At 38.1% G+C, this 19,976-nt stretch overlaps 1 protein-coding gene across 1 annotated transcript in view; it reads left to right on the forward strand.

Annotated features, from left to right (window-relative positions):
- rab3gap2 (RAB3 GTPase activating protein subunit 2 (non-catalytic)) overlaps positions 1-19,976 on the forward strand; it is a 68,504-nt gene that overhangs the window by 4,295 nt on the left and 44,233 nt on the right. The window contains exons 2-11 of the mRNA XM_055639720.1: positions 2,525-2,589; positions 3,680-3,803; positions 4,267-4,348; positions 7,551-7,598; positions 12,926-13,001; positions 13,912-14,013; positions 14,395-14,494; positions 17,883-17,981; positions 18,548-18,696; positions 18,946-19,025. Coding sequence (XP_055495695.1) covers positions 2,525-2,589; positions 3,680-3,803; positions 4,267-4,348; positions 7,551-7,598; positions 12,926-13,001; positions 13,912-14,013; positions 14,395-14,494; positions 17,883-17,981; positions 18,548-18,696; positions 18,946-19,025 — 925 coding nt within the window. The remainder of the gene's footprint in view (positions 1-2,524; positions 2,590-3,679; positions 3,804-4,266; positions 4,349-7,550; positions 7,599-12,925; positions 13,002-13,911; positions 14,014-14,394; positions 14,495-17,882; positions 17,982-18,547; positions 18,697-18,945; positions 19,026-19,976) is intronic.

Genomic DNA, 19,976 nt, shown 5'->3' on the forward strand with positions numbered 1-19,976 from the left:
CCCGGAGAAAACCTAAGCAGGTAACGGGGAGAACATACAAACTCCGTACAAACAGCACCCGTAGTCAGAATCGAACCTGTTTCTCTGGTACTATAAGGCAGCAACTCTACGCTGCCTCACCGTGCTGCCCTTGAGGTTATGAGGATGTTATTTATTTGGGAACTCTTGAGTTGTTGGGTTTCTAATGCCTTCAATTTATAAATGTAAGTTTGACTTGTGGTTTACAAAGACTGATGCCCAAGGGAGAAATGCTGCATTTGTCATTTTCTTGACAGTTTAAGTTATTGGTGTTTTCTTTTGCAATCAACAGTTGTATTCCACCACAAGTTCCCTTAAAATTATTTCCTTCTGGTCCATTACACATGTATAATCGCATTAGGCTAGAGATCAGCTGGAGCTTGGTTAGTTTGAAAGTGAACAATGCTTCTTTGTACGTGTTTTTTTTAATATTCATTTCACAGAATCCTAAACAATTTGTGTTATTAAGAGCAATTTTGATTTATAGTTCACAGGAGACTCTTTGCATTCTTTATTTCAGTTAACCCAACAAATATCTTTTTCGTTTTCTCATATATTTGGTTGGCAGTATCTTAATTTTTTTTTAAATAATTTAGTGTGTGAGGAAGCAACAGTCCCGGTATTGGTATTTTGACAGCAGAACATCCTCTGCCTCATTATGCAAGCTTTTTATGCTGACCAAGATGCCTCATCAAAGCTGGTCCTATTTACCTGTGTTCTATGCATATCCCTATATATCTTTCCTATGCACACATCTGTCCAAATGTCTTTTAAATGTTGTTATTGTACCTGCCTCAACTACTTCCTCGTTCAGCTCTTCTATTTTCCCACCATCCTCTGAGAGGTACAAGTTGCTCTGAGTCCTATTAAATTATTCCCTTCTCATCTTAATCCTATGCCTCCTTGTTCTCAATTCTCCTAGCCTGTGTAAAAGACTGAATTCACCTAATCATTCCCTTCATGATTTTCGATACCTTTACAAAAGCGCACTTTTCCTGTACTCCAAAGAATGAATTATAGCCGGCTCGACATCTTGCAATAGGACACGCCTTTGAGTCTTACCAACAGCCTCCTGATTCTCCGCACCTTTTCCAGCTTAATAGCATCTTTCCTACAGCAGGGTGACCAAATGGAGATAGAGTCAAAAAGTGATACATTGTGGAAACAGGCCCTTCGGCCCGACTTGCCAACACTGGAGAAGGCAGGAGAATGGGATTGAGAGAGATAGATCAGCCATGATTGAATGGTGAAGTAGTCCCAATGGGCTGAAGGGCCTAGTTCTATGTCTAATGGTCTATGTCTAAGGGCCTTAACTTTTACGCTTAATTCCCTGAATAATGAAGGCCAATGTGCTGCAGTGGTAGAGACGTGGACTTGATCCTGACTACAGGTGCTGTCTGTACTGAGATTGTATGTTCTCCTTGTTATTGCGTGGGTTTTCTCCCACACTCCAAAGACATACAGGTTTGTAGGTTAATTGGGTTCTGTAAATTGTCTCTAGTGTGTAGGATAGTGCTAGTGTACAGGGTGATCACTGACGCCTAATCAATCTGTCTTTCAAAGTGAACAAGAATCCTGTCCCTGAGAATTTTCTCCAACAACTGATGTGTGGTTCGGGTTTCCAGACTTACCCCTCTCGCCTTTTTGTAGAAATGAAAACAAAGTTATCCGACAGTACCTCACCCTTGACAAACAAACATGCAAAATAGGTGCCTGTGACTTGCATTCATCCGTGTGAGCGTGGATATTGTCTGGCTTTCAGTGTGCAAAAAATAGTTCCTGAGACTGGTTGAGCATCTCCTTTGGGCTGGTCAAGGCTTCCTGAATCAGAATCGTCTAAAGAAGGGCCCAACCTGAAAATGTACTTGTCCATTTCCTTCCACAGTTGCTGCCTGACCACCTAAGTTCCTCCAGCACTCTTGTGTTGATAAGATTTCAGCACCTGCAATTTTTTGTGCCTCAACCTTGTAAAGCCTTTTTACTTCCCATCTTTGAAGAATAACTTGCTCACTTGATTTATTTAATGGTCTTGCACATATTTTAACTATTAATATAACATTCATGAGGCCAGTTCATTGGCTATATTTAAGAGGGAGTTAGATGTGGCCCTTGTGGCTAAAGGGATCAGGGGGTATGGAGAGAAGGCAGGTACAGGATACTGAGTTGGATGATCAGCCATGATCATATTGAATGGCGGTGCAGGCTCGAAGGGCCGAATGGCCTACTCCTGCACCTATTTTCTATGTTTCTATGTTACAAATGTAGGTGCCCTCAATTTATTTAGTTATCAGATACAATTTGGTTGCAGTGACTTTGAGTCTAAATTTAGGCTTAAAACTTGCAATACCAAGTTTTATTAAATTGTTGCTATTGAAATATAAATGTTCTTTAATTATTAAAACATAACAATGCATTGTTTGAAATGTGTAGTATTAAACCCGTATATTTCTTGTTAAAGTTGCACCTGAGATGTGGACATAATTATTACATTTGTTTTCTTGTCTAGATAAAGAGCACAGCTGGGAGGATGAAGACTGGGGAACATGGGAAGACGGTGAATTAAAAGAAATTGTAAGACCTGGTCATCAGTTGTGTATTTAATTAATTCATTATATTAAGCCTGGGTTTGAATGTTGCTTTGGTAAAGAATCTTATTCTCATTAATTATTGGGTGGTTATTAATGATAATCTGTGAGTTAGTTACTTATCAAGTCTGATAATGATCTGGGTTCATCAATTTTGTGGGTTGTACAGTCAGTTTACTCATAATACAGAGTAATAATCAAACACAATTTTCCTACTGAATAGAAGTTGTGCTTTCTGTGTTTTCTTTTGTCGTTTTACTTTTTTTACAATTTCTTTATTTTCCCTGGCTATGCTACTTTCTGTTACCTAAGTAATTTTATACACTATGGACTGGGTTGTGTGGATGCTCTATCATTTCTTGTATTCTTCACCTCATCAGAATCCACGGTGTGCAAGTTGCCAGCCCTTCAGTTAATCAATGGCCAAATTATTTGAAGAATTTGTTCACTTTTAAGTACATCACATAATCTTTTATTGCATGTTTCATTTAGTAGTTGCAACGCTCCAAACTCTTTTTACCTCAATCCTTTATTTACAATATAAATCTATTGTAAGAGGAAAGCACTTAACCAGTAAGGTGCCTTCTTCATGTCCTTAGAGTGGTCCAAGCCAATTGCAGATAATTAAATAATTTTAAAATACCTTCACTTCAATAATGCATATGAATTTGGTTTAAATTGTTACTTAAAATTCTGCCAATAGCCTATTATAATTTTATGAATATTAACGTGTTGACAATATCTTTCTGAATTTCTAATCTTTAGTGACAGTATCCATTAAATCCACATTATTGCTCGTACTAATTTCTATGCATAGTTGAAACCATGATTTAAATGTATTTACATTCCTAGTCTTTAACAATTCAACTTTTAGACCACTGTCTACCTAAGAGGTTTTCGCTAATGTAGTCAAATTAAATTCCTGACAATTTATTTTTTCATTTGGATGCTTCAGTTTCTTTTTAAAATAATGAGAACAGCCATTTTGAAACTGTTTTGCAATCCACCCTCCCCCCCCCCCAAAAAAAAAACAGGTTATATCATGTGTTTACGTTTAGCTTTAAAATGTGTTACAGAAGGAAGATAAATCTTCAAGTAAAGCACCGACTGTATCATGGTTACAAGACTGTGTGATATCATTGTCACCAACCAATGATTTAATGGTGATGGCCAGGGATCAGAGAGCTGTATTCCTTGTGCGTAAGTGAAATTCCTGTTGTGAACTTTGCACCGTTTCAACTTAAAAAGATACTTTAGTTTTAGCAGTTTATATTTTGCTTGAGTATAAAATTATAATTGACAAGGAGGAAATTGTAGATGCTGGAATTTGGAAATAATACATTTCTGCTGGAAATACTCAGTTCTTCAGCATCTTTGGAAAGCAAATCTGAATAATGTTTTTCTATGGCCATGCTAACTTAAAACTAATTGGATATTTATCTTTTTGGTTTTGATGTAAGGTTGAGTTCAAAATATTAAATCTGCTTCCCTTTGCATAGATATTGCCAAAAGCAGACATTTTCATCATTTTTATTTTTTAACTTAATTGATTGCAAAGGTATACATTTTTAAATAGCGATTTCTGCTTGTAAAATTAAAAAGTTTAAAATGCTTCCAGAAATAAATCTTTCAAATCTGAGTGTTCACTTTAATTGTATTTTAGCAAAATGGAAGAATAATGAAAAAGGTAAAAATGAAATGCAGTATTGTGTTACCTGGAGCGGTGCTTTGAATGTTGAAGAAGGGTAAGTATACATTAAAACAAGTAATCAATTTAATTTTTGTACTTTTGAGCAGAATAGATCGGGTAGATGCGCAGTCTTTTGCCCAGAGTAGGGGAATCGAGGATCAGAGGACATAGGTTCAAGGTGAAGGGGAAAAGATTTAATAGGAATTTGAGGGGTAACATTTTCACACAAAGGGTGGTGGGTGTATGGAACAAGCTGCCAGAGGAGGTAGTTGAGGCTGGGACTATCCCATCGTTTAAGAAACAGTTAGGCAGGTACATGGTTAGGACAGGGTTGGAGGGATATGGACCAAGAGCAGGCAAAAGTGACGAGTGTAGCTGGGACATTGTTGGCGGTGTGGGCGAGTTGGGCAGAAAGGCCTGTTTTCACACTGTTTCACTCTATGACTATGATGGTTGCCTTCGATTTGAACAATCATGGACCAAAGCTGTACAGATGTTGAATAGTAAAAACAAAATTGCAGATGCTCAATCTAACTTAATCTGATTTCTGATGAAGGTTAACTCTTTTCGTCAATCAACAGAAGTTACTTGAGTATCTTCAGCATTTTTGTTTTTGTTTTTGTTATTTTTGTGTGATTCCTTGTGTGAGGATAAACCTGGTCACTTGTCATTCAACAGTCTGTATGTAAATCAACTAGTGGTCTGTCACTCTGGTACATAGGGTCAATGAATACCATAAAGTTAGCAGTCTGACAGATGTAGCAGAATACTTGCATTGATTTTAACAACAGCTTCCTTCTACCCTTGCAACAACTTTGGGATTCCATAATTCCTTTAGTTTGCATTATGCTGCTTTTGTGATAAGAGATATTATTGAAAGCTAGCAGCTGCAAAATGCTTTTGATTTGTCATAATTAGATTGCTGTTAGATCTTATTTTTGAGCCAAATGTATCAATTCTTTGTTGGAAGGTTGAAAATACAACCCTTCGAATGTTTTATTTGATAATAGGAATGATAAACTACTTTCCCGAGTTTTATCAAACCTCATCATAGTGTAGACTTAATTTACACAAACTCCCCTTATAACTCTCATGAGAATGTAGTTAATTTTAAACCCCTCACAAATGTTTGCAACTTATTCCAAAGAACATCACATTTTGGAAAACTAGATTTTGGTAGAATTAGACCAATTAGAAAAAAATATATATTTCACGTAATCAATATTAATTGATTCAGTTAACTTGTTAAAGTATTAATACAGGGTTTTCTCATTAGTGAAATTCTTACACGTGTTTTTGTGCAAAATTTGTACGTTAGGAAAAATATGACACTGGGAGTAAAATTAATAGCTTAGATCATGTGATCATTTGTGAACTGCCTCATTACTGACCTCTTGAGAAAAGGTCATGCATATCATGTGTGGTTCCACTGGTATGAAGCACCCGGGAGAAGCATTATTCGATGGTTATGGCAAATCTCTATTATGACAAGGTAAATAGCATTGTTTGGGTGGCTGACAGTGGGGGATGGATTGCTGATAGCCTGCCCTGTACGCAGAGTAGTCGAAAGAACCATGTTGATGGTCAGATCAAGTATTGATTATTCAAAGAGGTCTTCACTGATCTCTTACCTTAACAGCAACTTTGGAGTTTGACATCGGTGTAGAAATTCCTTTTTTCCTGAGTTACATGGGGGGGGGGATATACAGATTGTGTCTATAATTTTTCAGTAAAATTTGGGTCGATTACTATTGACCATCTGTGAAGTGGATACGATATTTAAAATTTGCAGGTATATTGAATAAGCGTGTTCGGTATTCCGACTGCGCATGCCCAGGTCATAGGTCACTGGAGAAAAACATTCTCAGCAGCTGAGCTGCTGTGTGTATACAGACCTACGTTTCATCCGTAGTCAGGATCGAACCGGGTCTTCGATGATGCAAGAGCTGTTGTATTGATACTGGACTTAGCAACACTATTTCTCCCTTCTCCACTGGTCCATGCAAAAATCTCAGCAGTGACAATCTAATGAATTACAGTCCGGCCCCCCTCAGCCTGGGTATATGGGTTCCATTCTCACTCTGGCTGCCCTCCCGAGTTATACAGGGTTATTATACCAGTCATCAAAGGGGGTACACAAAAATGCTGCAGTAACTCAGCGGGTTGGGCAACATCTCTGGAGAAGGGTCTCGACCCGAAACGTCACCTATTCGTTTTCTCCAAAGATGCTGCCTGTCCCGCTGAGTTACTCCAGCATTTTGTGTGTATCCCCATCGGTGACTGGTGCTCGGCTTTCTCCGGCACCGAGGGGATTAACCGACAGCCATTGGGTAAGGCGAGAGGTGCAGCTGACGGTCCCGGCCTGTCGGGCAACGGGTTCCTTGGGGGTTGGAGCATAGTTGAGCTGGAGTTAGTATTTATTTTCTGTGCTGACTGTAAGCCTGGGGCTGCCACTGCACACACGCAGCAGCTCAGCTGCCGAGAATGTCTCTCCGCCGGTCCAGTCTCTCCCACTGTCTCCCACTCGCATCTGCCCCCTCTCTCTCGCTGTTACACCTCGCAACCTGGCACCCCCGTTCCTCAGATTAAATATATTTTTACACATAAATTATGAATAATGATAAGAAAATGTTTCAAACACAAGTAATATTTTCTTATTCTTGTAGCAAACACATTAAGGATTAAATGAAAATAATAAATTCTTTAACTTTTTGAATATCTCATAATTGCAGATTAATGAACTGATCTAGAACTGGGACTGTGTCAGTAGTGTGTGAACAGTAGACCAAGAAAGGAAGCTATTGAGTTGACAGAATTCTAGATTAATTCATTGGCTGAATAGTTAACAATTTATACACAGCCAGCGCTTGTACGCTTTTTCTTTATCACAAATGACCTTTGACAAATCCCATGATTCCTTGTGTTTTTCGGAATAGCGAACGCTTATTGGCCTGTAAATTTATAGTCATCACTGATGTCTAACCTGTTAGCTGCTTTTAGTGTAGGGATTGCTTGTTTGAGCCTTTTTCCATAATTAGAAATTGAACAGACGAGGTTGGGTTACATTGGGACAGTCTTCAACATTCTAAAGTTGTGTTTTATATAAAATTTAGTTTTATAAACAAAAATAACTTAGTTCTGGTTGTCTAACGTCATTAAACCATGATTGGAACACCTGAATTTATTTGGTTAAGGTTTATGATATGCCATATATATTAAACATCTGATATGATGTCCTGTTTTTTTTTTTCTTTCAGTGAATGTGTCAGTAGTGCTATTTGCATACCCTTAGCAAGCCAGAAGAGGTAAGTATTTTTATTTGAGGATCCGGGTACAGCTACATAAGTATTGATAAAACAAAAGTTGCTTACAGTAGATCACGTTATTTTACCAACATTTTGGTTAGAAAATTCAGCAGCTGAGACTGGTTAACAGAACATAGAATAGTACAGTACAGCCCTTTGGCCCATGATGTCTGGACTGAACATGATGCCAAATTAAACTAATCCCTCTTGCCTGCATGTGATCCATATCCCAACATTCCCTACATACTTGTGCCGATTTAAAAAGCTCTTAACTGCCACTTTCACATCTCCTTCCACTGCCGTGCCTGGCATCAGGCTCAAGGCACTTACCACTGTGTTTTAAATTTAAAAAACTTGCCCCACACATCTCCTTGAAACTTCCTCCCTCTAAACTCAAAGACAAGCTAGAGTTTGAAATTTCCATTCTGGGGAAACATATTCTGATTGCCTACCCATCGATGCCTCTCATAATTTTATAAACTCCTATGAGGTCTCCCCTCGGCTTTTGATCCAGAGAAAACAACATTATCGCTAATACAATAGGTGTAGGAGTAAGCCATTCAGCCCTTGGAGCCAGCACCGTCATTCACTGTGATCATGGCTGATCATCTACAATCAGTACCGTGTTCCTGCCTTCTTCCCATATCCTTTGACCTGTTACTTTTACTATTACTGTAAGTTATTAACATTGACCGTAAAATATTGAGGTGCCATGTGACACATTGGGGAAGGGTAGGCAAAGAAAATAATAGCACAATGTATTCTCACAATATACTACATTTAACGTGAATAAATTGAAGTATGTATTCCAAATCTTCGAAAAAGATGTGATGTAAACATGCTAACATTAGATGTTATCTCTTCACCATCCTTTTAATAAAACTCATTCCCAATTCTGGCTGTCGTCATTTTCTTTTCTTGTTAGTATGTGATCGGTTAAGAAATAATTGTTTTCAAACACCAAATCCTTATTTTTGCAATTGCCTCTGTTGATCAGTAACATTTGTTCTTCACACCCCAAACCCATTTTGTTTTGTAATTTGGCTCCTTATAAGGGGATTATCTATTTGCCAATTATGAAGTTGCATACACTTCTTTCCACTATTCTTGATATATCACATTTAGTTTAATTAAATATGGCATCCTTTCTTTTGATATGTCATCTACTTTTATTGATTATTCCTAATTAAACTGAAAAATTAATGTTGAGACTTTATGAAGTCTTGACGATCTTTGAGCTGATTCCACCATGGCATCGGGAAAGAAATTTGCCGTGCAAATTGGGACCTATCAAGCGGATTAAACTATGGTCTCAATGGACAATGTATCACCATTCAATAGTAAAATTCTTTCCTTACAATCTATACGCTTGTACCTTGGTGTGTTTCTCACCACCATTAACATCATGACAGGGTCAAGAATGCAAAATAACAGGTCATACGCAACAATGAGATACCAAACAACTGCTGAACTTTTGATAGAGATACAAGTGAATAATAAGATTCTACATTAACCAATTGATCAATTCTACTGTTAATAAAAAATTTGTATCCAGCTGTTGTAGGCAATTAACAATTACGAGTAATTCAGAAAGCTATAAACATTCCCTGTTGAGGATGACTATATCAAAATATTTGTTTAAAATACTCAAAGTTATTGCAACTACTTCAGGCAGAACTGCCAAAGGGATAATTAACCTCCTTAAACATTCCCTTTCCTCACAGAAATCATTCTCCAGCCAATTCAATTAGCTCCACGTGATACAAAGAAGCTGCCTGACCTGCTAAGTTACTCCAGCACTTTGTGTTTTTCTTTGGTATAAACGGGCATCTGCATTTCCTTACTATCTACATACATTTGAGTGTGCTGGATTTGCCTGAGGTTATGGGGTAAAATATCTTAGCGGAAAACTTGAAATCCAGAACTACCTGTAGTTCTAGCCCTGCTGTTCAGTGTACCTCTCAGATGGAACATTTTCCAAATTGTTTGTCCAAACGAAAAGATGAACACATCTCCTGCTGCCTGTCCCGCTGAGTGTCTAACTTGAACTATCATTTGCCATCCTACTTATTGCACCACTTGCTTGGTGGTTATGTCTTTCAACAGTGCTGTTAAGTGACTCCAATCATTGGTAATCTGCTAGGATCAAGTATGTCATATGCACAAGTATGTCATATGCACAATTATGGTGAGTTACAGGTACAATGAAAAATCATGCTGCAGCAGCATTGTAGTTACACACGTGACACATTCTACAAAAGAGTGAAAGAGTCGATTCAACTTTATTTGTCACATACAAGATGTGCAGTGAAATGCCTGAGGATTGTGCAAAACAACAAAATTAAAACCATGGCACAAAACACAATTGTAAAACAGTCATAGTACGAGAGGTGATCTGTAATGTTCTATTGCTGAGGTAGGATTGGCGTTGTCTCAGTTAGTTCAAGAATCTGTTGGAAAATCGCTGTTCTTGGAACTGGTGGTGTGGGATTTCATGCTTCTATATCCCTTGCTGATGGTAACAATGAGAAGAGAGCATAGCCTGAATCATGGGGCTCTTTGATGGAAGAGGCCACTGCAAAGAAGATACTTTCTACAGTACATATGGAAAAGTTAATTATGGAGTATTTAGTGACATGCTGAATCTCTTTCTATTTCTAAAAGTGCCACCTTCATAATTACATTTAAATGTTGGGCCCAAGTCAGGTCAACTGAGATGTGAACATCCCAGAATTTGATGCTGCTAACTCTTATCGCTGACCCACCAATAAAAACTGGCGCATGGTCTCCTGGCTTACCCTTTAAATCCACAATGAGTTCCTTGATGTTTGTTAACGTTGAGTGCTTAGGCACATGTTTGGATGTAAAAAGAGTAGAGCAAGGAGGTCCAAATGCACAGTCTGGTCTTGCTGTGGTAATGGAGAAGATGCAACTGATTGCGATCTGCCAGTGAGGAAGTCAAGAATCCAGTTGCAAAGTGAGATACAGAGGTCCAGGTCTCGGAGCTGGGAGTGATGAGCTTGGAGGCGATAATCGTTTTGAAGGCCAAGCTTTTGTTGATGAAATGCAGCCTGACGTATGTATTCTTGTCAGCCAGGTGGTCCATAGCAGAGTGGTGAGCCAGTGAATTAGCATTTGCTGTTGGCCTATTACTATTTTTTATCAGCAATCTACACACAATACCTAATAATAAAAAAAGCTAAAACAGGTTTAGAAATTTTTGTAAAGTAATTAAAAAGAAATAACTGAAATATCACATTTACATAAGCATTTAGACCATTTACTCAGTACTTTGTTGAGATACCTTTGGCAGTGATTACACCCTCAAGTCTTCTTGGGTATGACGTTACAAGCTTGGCACACCTGTATTTGGGTAATTTCTCCCATTCTTCTCTGCAGATCCTCTCAAGCTCTGTCAGGTTGGATGGGGAGCGTCGATGCACAGCTATTTTCAGGACCCTCCAGAGATGTTTAATTGGATTCAAGTCCGGGAACTGGCTGGGCCACTCAAGGACATTCACAGACTTGTCACAAAGCCACTCCTGCGTTGTCTTGGCTGTGTTGGAAGGTGAACCTCCGCCCCAGTCTGTCCAGAACGCTCTGGAGTAGGTTTTCATCAAAGATCTCTGTACTTTGCTGCATTCATCTTTCCCTTGATCCTGACTAGTCTCCCAGTTCCTGCCGCAGAAAAACATCCCCACAGCATGATCCTGCCATCACCGTAGTTATGGTATTGGCCAGGTGAAGAGTGGTTCCTGGTGTCCTCCAGACGTGACGCTTGGCATTCAGGCCAAAGAGTTCAATCTTGGTTTCATCAGACCAGAGAATCTTGTTTCTCATGCCTTTTGGCAAACTCAAAGAGGGCTGTAATGTGCCTTTTACTGAGGAGTGGCTTCCGTCTGGCCACTCTACCACTCTACCATTGGTGGAGTGCTGCAGATATAGTTGCCCGTCTGGAAGGTTCTCCCATCTCCACAGAGGAACTCTGGAGCTCTGTCAGAGTGACCATCGGGTTCTTGGTCACCTCCCTGATTAAGGCCCTTCTCCCCCGATTGCTCAGTTTGGCCGGGCAGCAACCATATGAAGAGTCCTGGTGGTTCCAAAATTCTTCCATTTAAGAACGACTGAGGCCACTGTACTCTTCGGGACCTGCAATGCTGCAGAAATAGTTTCATACCCTTCCCCAGATCTGTATCTCGACACAATCCTGTCTCAGAGGTCTACGGTCAATTCTTTCGTCTTCATGGCTTGGTTTTTGCTCTGACATGCACTGTCAACTGTGGGACCTTATATAGACAGGTGTGTGTCTTTCCAAATCATGTCCAATCAATTTAATTTACCACTGGCGGACACCAATAAAGTTGTAGAAACATCTCAAGGATAATCAATGGAAACAGGATGAACCTGAACTCAACTTTGAGTGTCATAGCAAAGGGTCTGAATACATGTAAATGTGATATTTTAGTTATTTATTTTTAATTATTTTGTAAACATTTCTAAATACCTGTTTTTAACTTCTTCGTTTTGGGGTATTGTGTGTAGAATTTAATCCATTTTAAAATAAGGCTATAACGCAACAAAATGTGGAAAAAGTGAAGGGGTCTGAATACTTTCTGAATGCACCGTATGTAAAAAGATTGGGTGCCAGTCAAATAGACTAAGTACACTAGATGATGTCAGGCTGCTTGAGTATGCTTGGATCTTTCATCACCCAGGCCAGTGTTGAGTCTTGAGCTACAGAATACATGCCTTCTGACCTGCTCCCTTTTTTATATAGTTGGGTTCAGTTCAACGTTTGGGCAGTATTGATCAGAGGAGTTTGATGCCAAATTCAACTAAGTCAATAATGTCATGGGGATGGGATTTAGTTTTCTCTCCTAATTTAAAGGAAAATGACTCTTACTTTCAGCAACTTTACTGAATAAACTAAACCAAACTGCACCTATGGCCTCTGCACTTTGTTGAAGTTGTTGTCTTAATAATGTTAAAGAATATTGGCTAAATTGTTATGATTCATCTCCCTACATAAGGATAATTGCACATAATTGTTGTGGAAAGCAGCTGGGAATTAAATTTAACATCATGTTTGAAGGAGTCTCTAATACTGCTCCTTTTCTACTGTTCAAAACTATCAACCTAGAATCTTGTGCTAAATTTGCTTGATAGTTTTCAAACTGTTGAAGAATAAAAATGTCATAGCTATACCTATGGTGAGAATGTGGCCTAGAACATGATAATAATAATTTTGTAAAAACTTGTTGCAATGCAGCTTATGATTTAATTCTGAAATCGCTGAATGAAATAACAATCTCTTTTACAATTGATAGAAGTTCCACGGGACGACCAGACTGGACATGTATAATTGTTGGTTTTACCTCTGGATATGTACGATTTTACACAGAGGTAATTAATTCAAATGTTTACTTTGAGGGGAATTCAAACATTAATTAAAAAAAATATTCAGATTAAATAATTAACTTCAGTTATTTTTAATCATGCTCTATAGAATGACATAGTTTTCCAGTAACCTACATATTATTTGTGTTTATGTTCACCTCAAATATATAATATATACCTGGAAATTGTTTGTAACAGGTTGTAGATTTGCCTATTGAAGATGACTGCCCTTCCTTCATGTTCTATTTACAAAAAAAGTCCCAGAAGGCAATATTTATCCATGATCACACTTGTGATCCAGAAAATGTGCAAGGAATTGAAGGCTCCACACTTGGGGAGTTTAGTGGGGTCTCCGAGTCAGACATAGTTGAGATCTAGATCCAGATTTTATTAACTAGAGCCAAGTTGAATAAAATAAATCAGAGGCCCCTTTGTAATAATATAATATAATGACAAAGTATTTATATTTCAGTTTGCAGAGTTTGTAGGATAACGCATCAACAAAACATTGAAGCTTAGACTGAATGGTCTAACGATAAGACCATAAAACATAGCAGAATTAGGCCATTTGGCCCAACGAGTCTACTCAGCTATTCCATCAGGGCTGATCTATTTTTCTCTCAATCCCATTTCCTGCCTTCTCCCGTAACCTTTGACACCCTTCTGTCAATTCTATCTTTAAAAATACCCAATGTCTTGGCATATGCACCCTGGTCCCATTTGCCTGTTTTGGATCCAAAGTTACAGAATTTTTAAATGATATGCGGTGTCAAATTGCTTTCCCCACAATTCAACCCATCATTTATCGTTAAGTTAATGAAATGTATCAAACCTAATTGTTTTCTCAAAAATTCTGACATTGGCAAGTATGTTAATTTCCATGTTTTCACAAGCATTTCCTACCTTTTTGTTGCAGAATGGAGTTCTTCTTTTGGCCCAACTTTTAAATGAAGATCCAGTTCTGCAATTGAAATGTCGAACCTATGAGATACCCAGGCATCCTGGTGTCACAGAACAGGTAACAAACTTTTGGATAAATGCTCTTTGAGTATAGACCATTCATAAGCATTATTAAACTAGATAATGATTCAGTTAGTAATTTTTCTTTGGATGCCTGATTATAATGTTTATATCATAGTAGTTAAATGCTGTGGTGTTGAAAAAAATGACCAAATTACTTAGTTTGCATTTACAGTGGAATATTTTAAGCATGAATAGATTGCAGAGGCAGTAAAAATCAATATAATGAAGTTGTGATCAGGTACATTTTAAGTAGATTGTTTTTTATGTGCTGTTTTTGAGAAAATTTTGTAAATTATCCTGATATCTCGATTGTTGACTAGAATTGTAATTTCCATTTCCTTCCTTCCCACCTCTTTTTTCCCTCTCTGCCACAAAGCATGAAGAACTGAGTATTCTGTATCCGTTTGCCCTTGTGACAATAGATGGGTTCAGCCTCTTTCAGTCTCTTCGTGCCTGTCGAAATCAAGTAGCAAGAGGTACTTTTCATAAAGAAAAGTAAATGTTTTGTTCCGTATATTAATTAAAGTAAAATGTATAAGTTACATTTTGGGCTTCTGTTTGATATGGCTTTATGCTAAATTTATGCTAAATTGATGATGCCATGTAATGTGTCAGTGTAGGAGTTTGTACTGAGCAAACTCCTGAACTTGCGTATTATTTCTGAAGAGCATAACGGAAAAATTATTTAGTTATAAGTCATTACCTGATATACAACATAAAACATTTCTTGAAATAAAACACTCGCAACTATGATCCTTTCATCAACCCATGTAGTCCAGTTTTAATTCCTTGCAAAATTTGTATAACTTAAAAAATATTTTTGTTTAGTTTTTAGTTTAGTTTAGAGATACAGCAAGGAAACAGGCCCTTCAGCCCACCGGTCCGCTCTGACCAGCGATCCCTGCACATTAACACTATCCCACACCCACTAGAGACAATTTTTACATTTACCAAGCCAATTAACCTACAAACCTGTATGTCTTTGGAGTGTGGGAGGAAACCGAAGATCTCGGAGAAACCCACGCAGATCACGGGGAGAACATAAAACTCCGTTCAGACAGAACCCGGGTAGTCTGGGATTGAATTCGGGTCTAAGGCAGCTGCATTCGCGCTAAGCCACCGTGTGACCTACCTTGGTTTTAGGAGAGATGTTGCCTGTATTTAATTTTTGTTTACACTAGGTTATTCTTTTGAATTGAAGAATGCTCCATTTAAATCTGACTGTAGAACCAGGGAATTACAGATGTCTGCCTTTGCAAGATTATCTGACATAATTTGGCCTCTAGATTGCTGCTACTTTTCTTGGTGAATTCATATCAAAAAAATAAATTGTTGCTTGGAAACACTTTAATGCTTCATGCTTGTGACAAATATTATCTCTGAGCTGTGGTGCTCATGTGAAAATATTTTGAGATCAATTGTTTTGTTCCAGTAATGTTACTGCTCAGTGGTAAATTTGCAGTTTCCTTAACACCAGAATAGTGATTTTGGTATTTGTTGAGTTCATTTATGATGAACCTGGAATCTTGAAAATCATCTTGCATAAATATAGTTTATGCACTGAATATGTGAAATGCACAAAAATAAAATTGTGTATAATAAAAATCTTAAATCAGAAAATGTAACATTGTATGCCACGTTTCAACTAAACAGTTATTCTGTTAGGTCATAAAATTATTACTGTGCATTTACTTTATCTTGGTGCAAAATGTTTTATTTCAGTTTTGTAACAGACGTTGGAAGCGTTATTGTATGTGCATGACTGGGTTGTGCACAATCTAGCTCCATAATATCACTGCTAGCATGCTTGAGGTTAACACTAAGCACTATTGGAAAGTAAATGGTAGATACGTAAGCAATGAGATGAGGCCATGGCCAGGCAAGTGGATGAATGAGGACATGATGTCCAGTAGTGGCGGATTGTGTGTGAATATAATAATAATAATAATAATAAATTTTATTTATGGGCGTCTTTCAAGAGTCCACAGCCTCACAGTCCTTTATTTTATACTGTCCGATTCCGGGAGCCTTAACTTGGGGCGGTTTTATTGTTAGGGGAATTGTGCGTAAGTATTCATCATTATGAGGGAAAAAATCTATTCATTTTTAGAATATGATCCTTCAACAACTTGTTTGTAACATCAGAACCTACAAAATAAGAATTGCCCATTCAGTCTCTTGAGTCTTCACCGCCATTCAGTGGGACAGTGGTGTGTTCCCCTTACCCATGACAGACCCACTGTCCACATTTATTTCCTTGAAATTCAAAATGGCATTATAGGACTATGAACATCACATGCAACATTTCTAACAAAAATGTTAATACAAAATAAATATTGTCATCTTGAATCCTGAGAATGAAATATTAAAATTAGGGGGTTTTTTTGTAACCCTCTTTCAAATGTGGACAAGGAAACGTTGTCATTTTTTCTCAGCCAATGAACTGGTATTATTCCATATTGAACAACATATGGAAGAAACACTGAAAAGAGTACGGTCAGGGAATGTCATCCATGTGGAGGACTAAGACTTATCCATAGCCAAGAGTGGCTTGGTACCAAATTCACAGATGGGAATAGTAGTGAGTGAACCAGCATGAGGGATAGATCTAATTGACCACTACCTTTCCTGTGCCCTTGCTCTGTCATGGCAGAATAAATTAGTAGAGGTCAATGACTACCGACCGGTGGCACTAACATCTATGGTGATGAAGTGCTTTGAGAAGGTGGTTATGCAACATCAACTCCTACCTTAGCAAGAACCTGGACCTACTTTAATTTGCCTACTGCCACAATAGATCAACTGGGGTCGCTGATCTCACTGGCTCGCCATTCCGCACCAGACCACTTGGACAATAAGAACACATGTGTCAGGCTGTTGTTCAACACCATCATCCCCTCCTAACTTGTTAACAACCTCAGGGGACTGGATCATCAACTTCATCAATGACAGATCACAATCTATGAATTGGCAACATTTTTTGACTGTATGACATAGAATGAGGCCATTTGGCCTGTCAAGTCTGTGCAGTCTCCCAGCTCGATCCCATTCTCCATTTATTTTCCTGCTTCCAATTCTCTCTCATGCTCACCAATACCTTCCTGTTTGTCACTCGCACACAAGGAATAACTTACCATCTTGGGGATCTCGGAGGAAACTGAAATATCTAAGAGAACCGCACTCTTTGACTTATTAATGATTATGCTTTGGCATAGTCTGTTTTTTTCTAGATTATTTGCAAAACAAAGCATTTCGCTGTATCTAGGTACATGTGGCAATAAAGTACCAATTGAACAACAACCCATTAAACTATGTTGAACTATTACATTGCATTCACTTAGACTACTGTGATAGCACCTTTCAAAACCACAAGCCCTGACCCTGAGAAAGACAAGAGGACTAGGTGCATGGGAACATCTCTGCTTACAGAATTCCATTCAAGCTGAATATTACCATGATTTAGAAATGTATTGTTGTTTTCTTCATCGTTACTGAGTTTGAATTTTAGTATTTCCTGCCTGCAATGTTATTTATAACTTCTCAGCAGGAGGTCAGCAATGATTCCTGTAGCTGTTCATCACCACCATCCCCTTTGGGGCTGTTGTGGATGGTCAGTAAATGACTGGCATTGTTGTAACAGCAGCATTCTGAGAAACTCATTCAAAAAGCAAAGCATCAAACAGCTAATTTTGTGTTCCTTGCATTGTCACATGGTTCAGTTTAACTGTTCATTTGAGCATTGCCAGCAAACTTTGTCCTTGTAATATATACCATCTGTAGGACTAATGTGAATAATTGCAGTAGGTTCCTCGTAAGAAACAACGTGGTTTGCTATCTTTTTTTCTAATTTGCTTCTTTTTACAGCTGCAGCTTCAGGGGCTGAAAGTGTGCAACCTCCACCTTTAACATACAAAAAATGGGGTTTACAGGACGTTGATATGATTGTGGACCATACAAGCATAGGTAATATAAAAATCCATTCACAAGAGCAGAATAAGCTTGCAGCCAAATGACCTTTGCATTCATTAAACATGCAGCAATATTTTCAAGTAAAATTGGAGGCTGAGCAACATGAAGTAAATGCATGAAGTAGATAACCAAACGCTTGGTCAAACTAGTAGATTTAAAGGCACGTATTAAAAGACATGGTTAATTGAGGCAAAATGATCTTAAGAAGGTAACCTAAGTTTGATGCTGTGGATAGTTTAGCCGTCACATCTGCCGCGATCAATAGGAATGGACTTGAATTATTTGAAAAGTAATTTCAAATGCTCCGCGCATTTATCAATGCGTCTTTATTTTCAGTATTGCAATTATACCACTTTATAATGGTATTTAGAAATCCATTTCCACGACATGCTTCATTTTCTGTTTAATTGTTTATTACTTGGGTGAAGATGCATAATCAATAGAAAATAAATTATGTTGTTCAGATCAATTACATCTCCCACCATCTTTTTGAAATGATTATTTGCAGTATGGGGATATATTTTCACTTGTGTCATTATGTTCTCTACCTTTCACACCAGGAATCATGACCCTGTGTCCATTTGATCAGTTGAAGACTGCTTCTATTTTAGGTGGAGTAAATGCTACTGTAAAGAGCAGCCCACCAGCCATGTCGGCATATGTAACAGTTGGCTCTGGTCCATTCACAGGTTTTTTCTATTCTTTGGAGGTAAGTGTGTCTATGACATTGTATTCGTTTAAATTGCTTATTTTCCAACATTTTGTGTATTTAAATGGACTTTTGTGAATAGTAGTGCATCCATGGAACAGTGGTTTCATTTAAATCATTTTAAACATAGAATTAAAATATTTTGCTACAAAATATTTCACTACATTTGTGCTGGCAACATTCTGGGACTATTAGTTCAAATATGTCACATCTTCAGGATCTTCTGACATGCTGTTTGTTGGGTTACAGGGTAGCACACAGCCTTTGCTATCACACGTTGCTTTAGCAGTTGCAAGCAAGCTCACGTCAGCTTTATTTAATGCGGCTAGGTAAGGAGCAGTCTTTTTGTTGACGTTTAAGTTTCACTATAACTATTATTTGAGATTTATGTGCCATGTGAACTGCTTTAAATAAGTTTGTCCACGTGCAATGACATTGGCTTGATTTGTGTCATAAATGGCTGTTAACAGTTTTTATAAATATGCTTTTGAAGAAGGTCAAGGTGTTAAGTTTTCAAGCCTTTGGAAATTTTTGCCTCCTGGATATTATCACATGCACAGAAATGATCCTTTGGCCCACCATCAACCATTAATCCTACATTAATGATCATTTTATTCTCCCCTCTTTTTCCATCAACTGCGCACTTTCTTGTCAACCCTTCCCTCAGATTTTACACTCACCTACATGCATGGGACAATCTACCGTGGCCAATTAACCAACCAATCTGCACGTCCCTAAGATGCACGTCCCTAATTATATGGATGGGAAGGGAATGGAGGGTTATGGTCTGAGCGCAGGTATATGGGACTAGGGGAGATTATGTGTTCGGCATGGACTAGAAGGGTCGGGATGGCCTGTTTCCGTGCTGTAATTGTTATATGGTTATATGTGGGAAGAATCCCATGCAGTCACAGACAACATGCAGAGAGCTTCTGAGCTCAGCATTGAACTTGGGTCTCTGATGCTGTGCGGCAGCGACTCAATTATTTACATTACATGCCTCCCTTCAGTGATCACTTTGACACATGCCTTTTGTGTTCCTTCTATAACTTTTAATCCTCCTGTGTTCAATTGTAATGTATTTAATCTACATGTGGTGGGCCTTGTCATGTGTTTGCAAATATATTATTTTCAACAAGTGCTAGTTGGCAATATAATATTATTTATTATGGGATCAAGTAGCAGGAGAACAGAATTTAAAATGTATTGGCTAGGCATTAAATAGAATGTTGTCCATGGAAAAAGCTGTTCACGTGATAATATTCAACAACATTTAAAAC

Source organism: Leucoraja erinacea, chromosome 8 (genome assembly GCF_028641065.1).
Source record: "Leucoraja erinacea ecotype New England chromosome 8, Leri_hhj_1, whole genome shotgun sequence".
NCBI lineage: Eukaryota > Metazoa > Chordata > Chondrichthyes > Rajiformes > Rajidae > Leucoraja > Leucoraja erinaceus.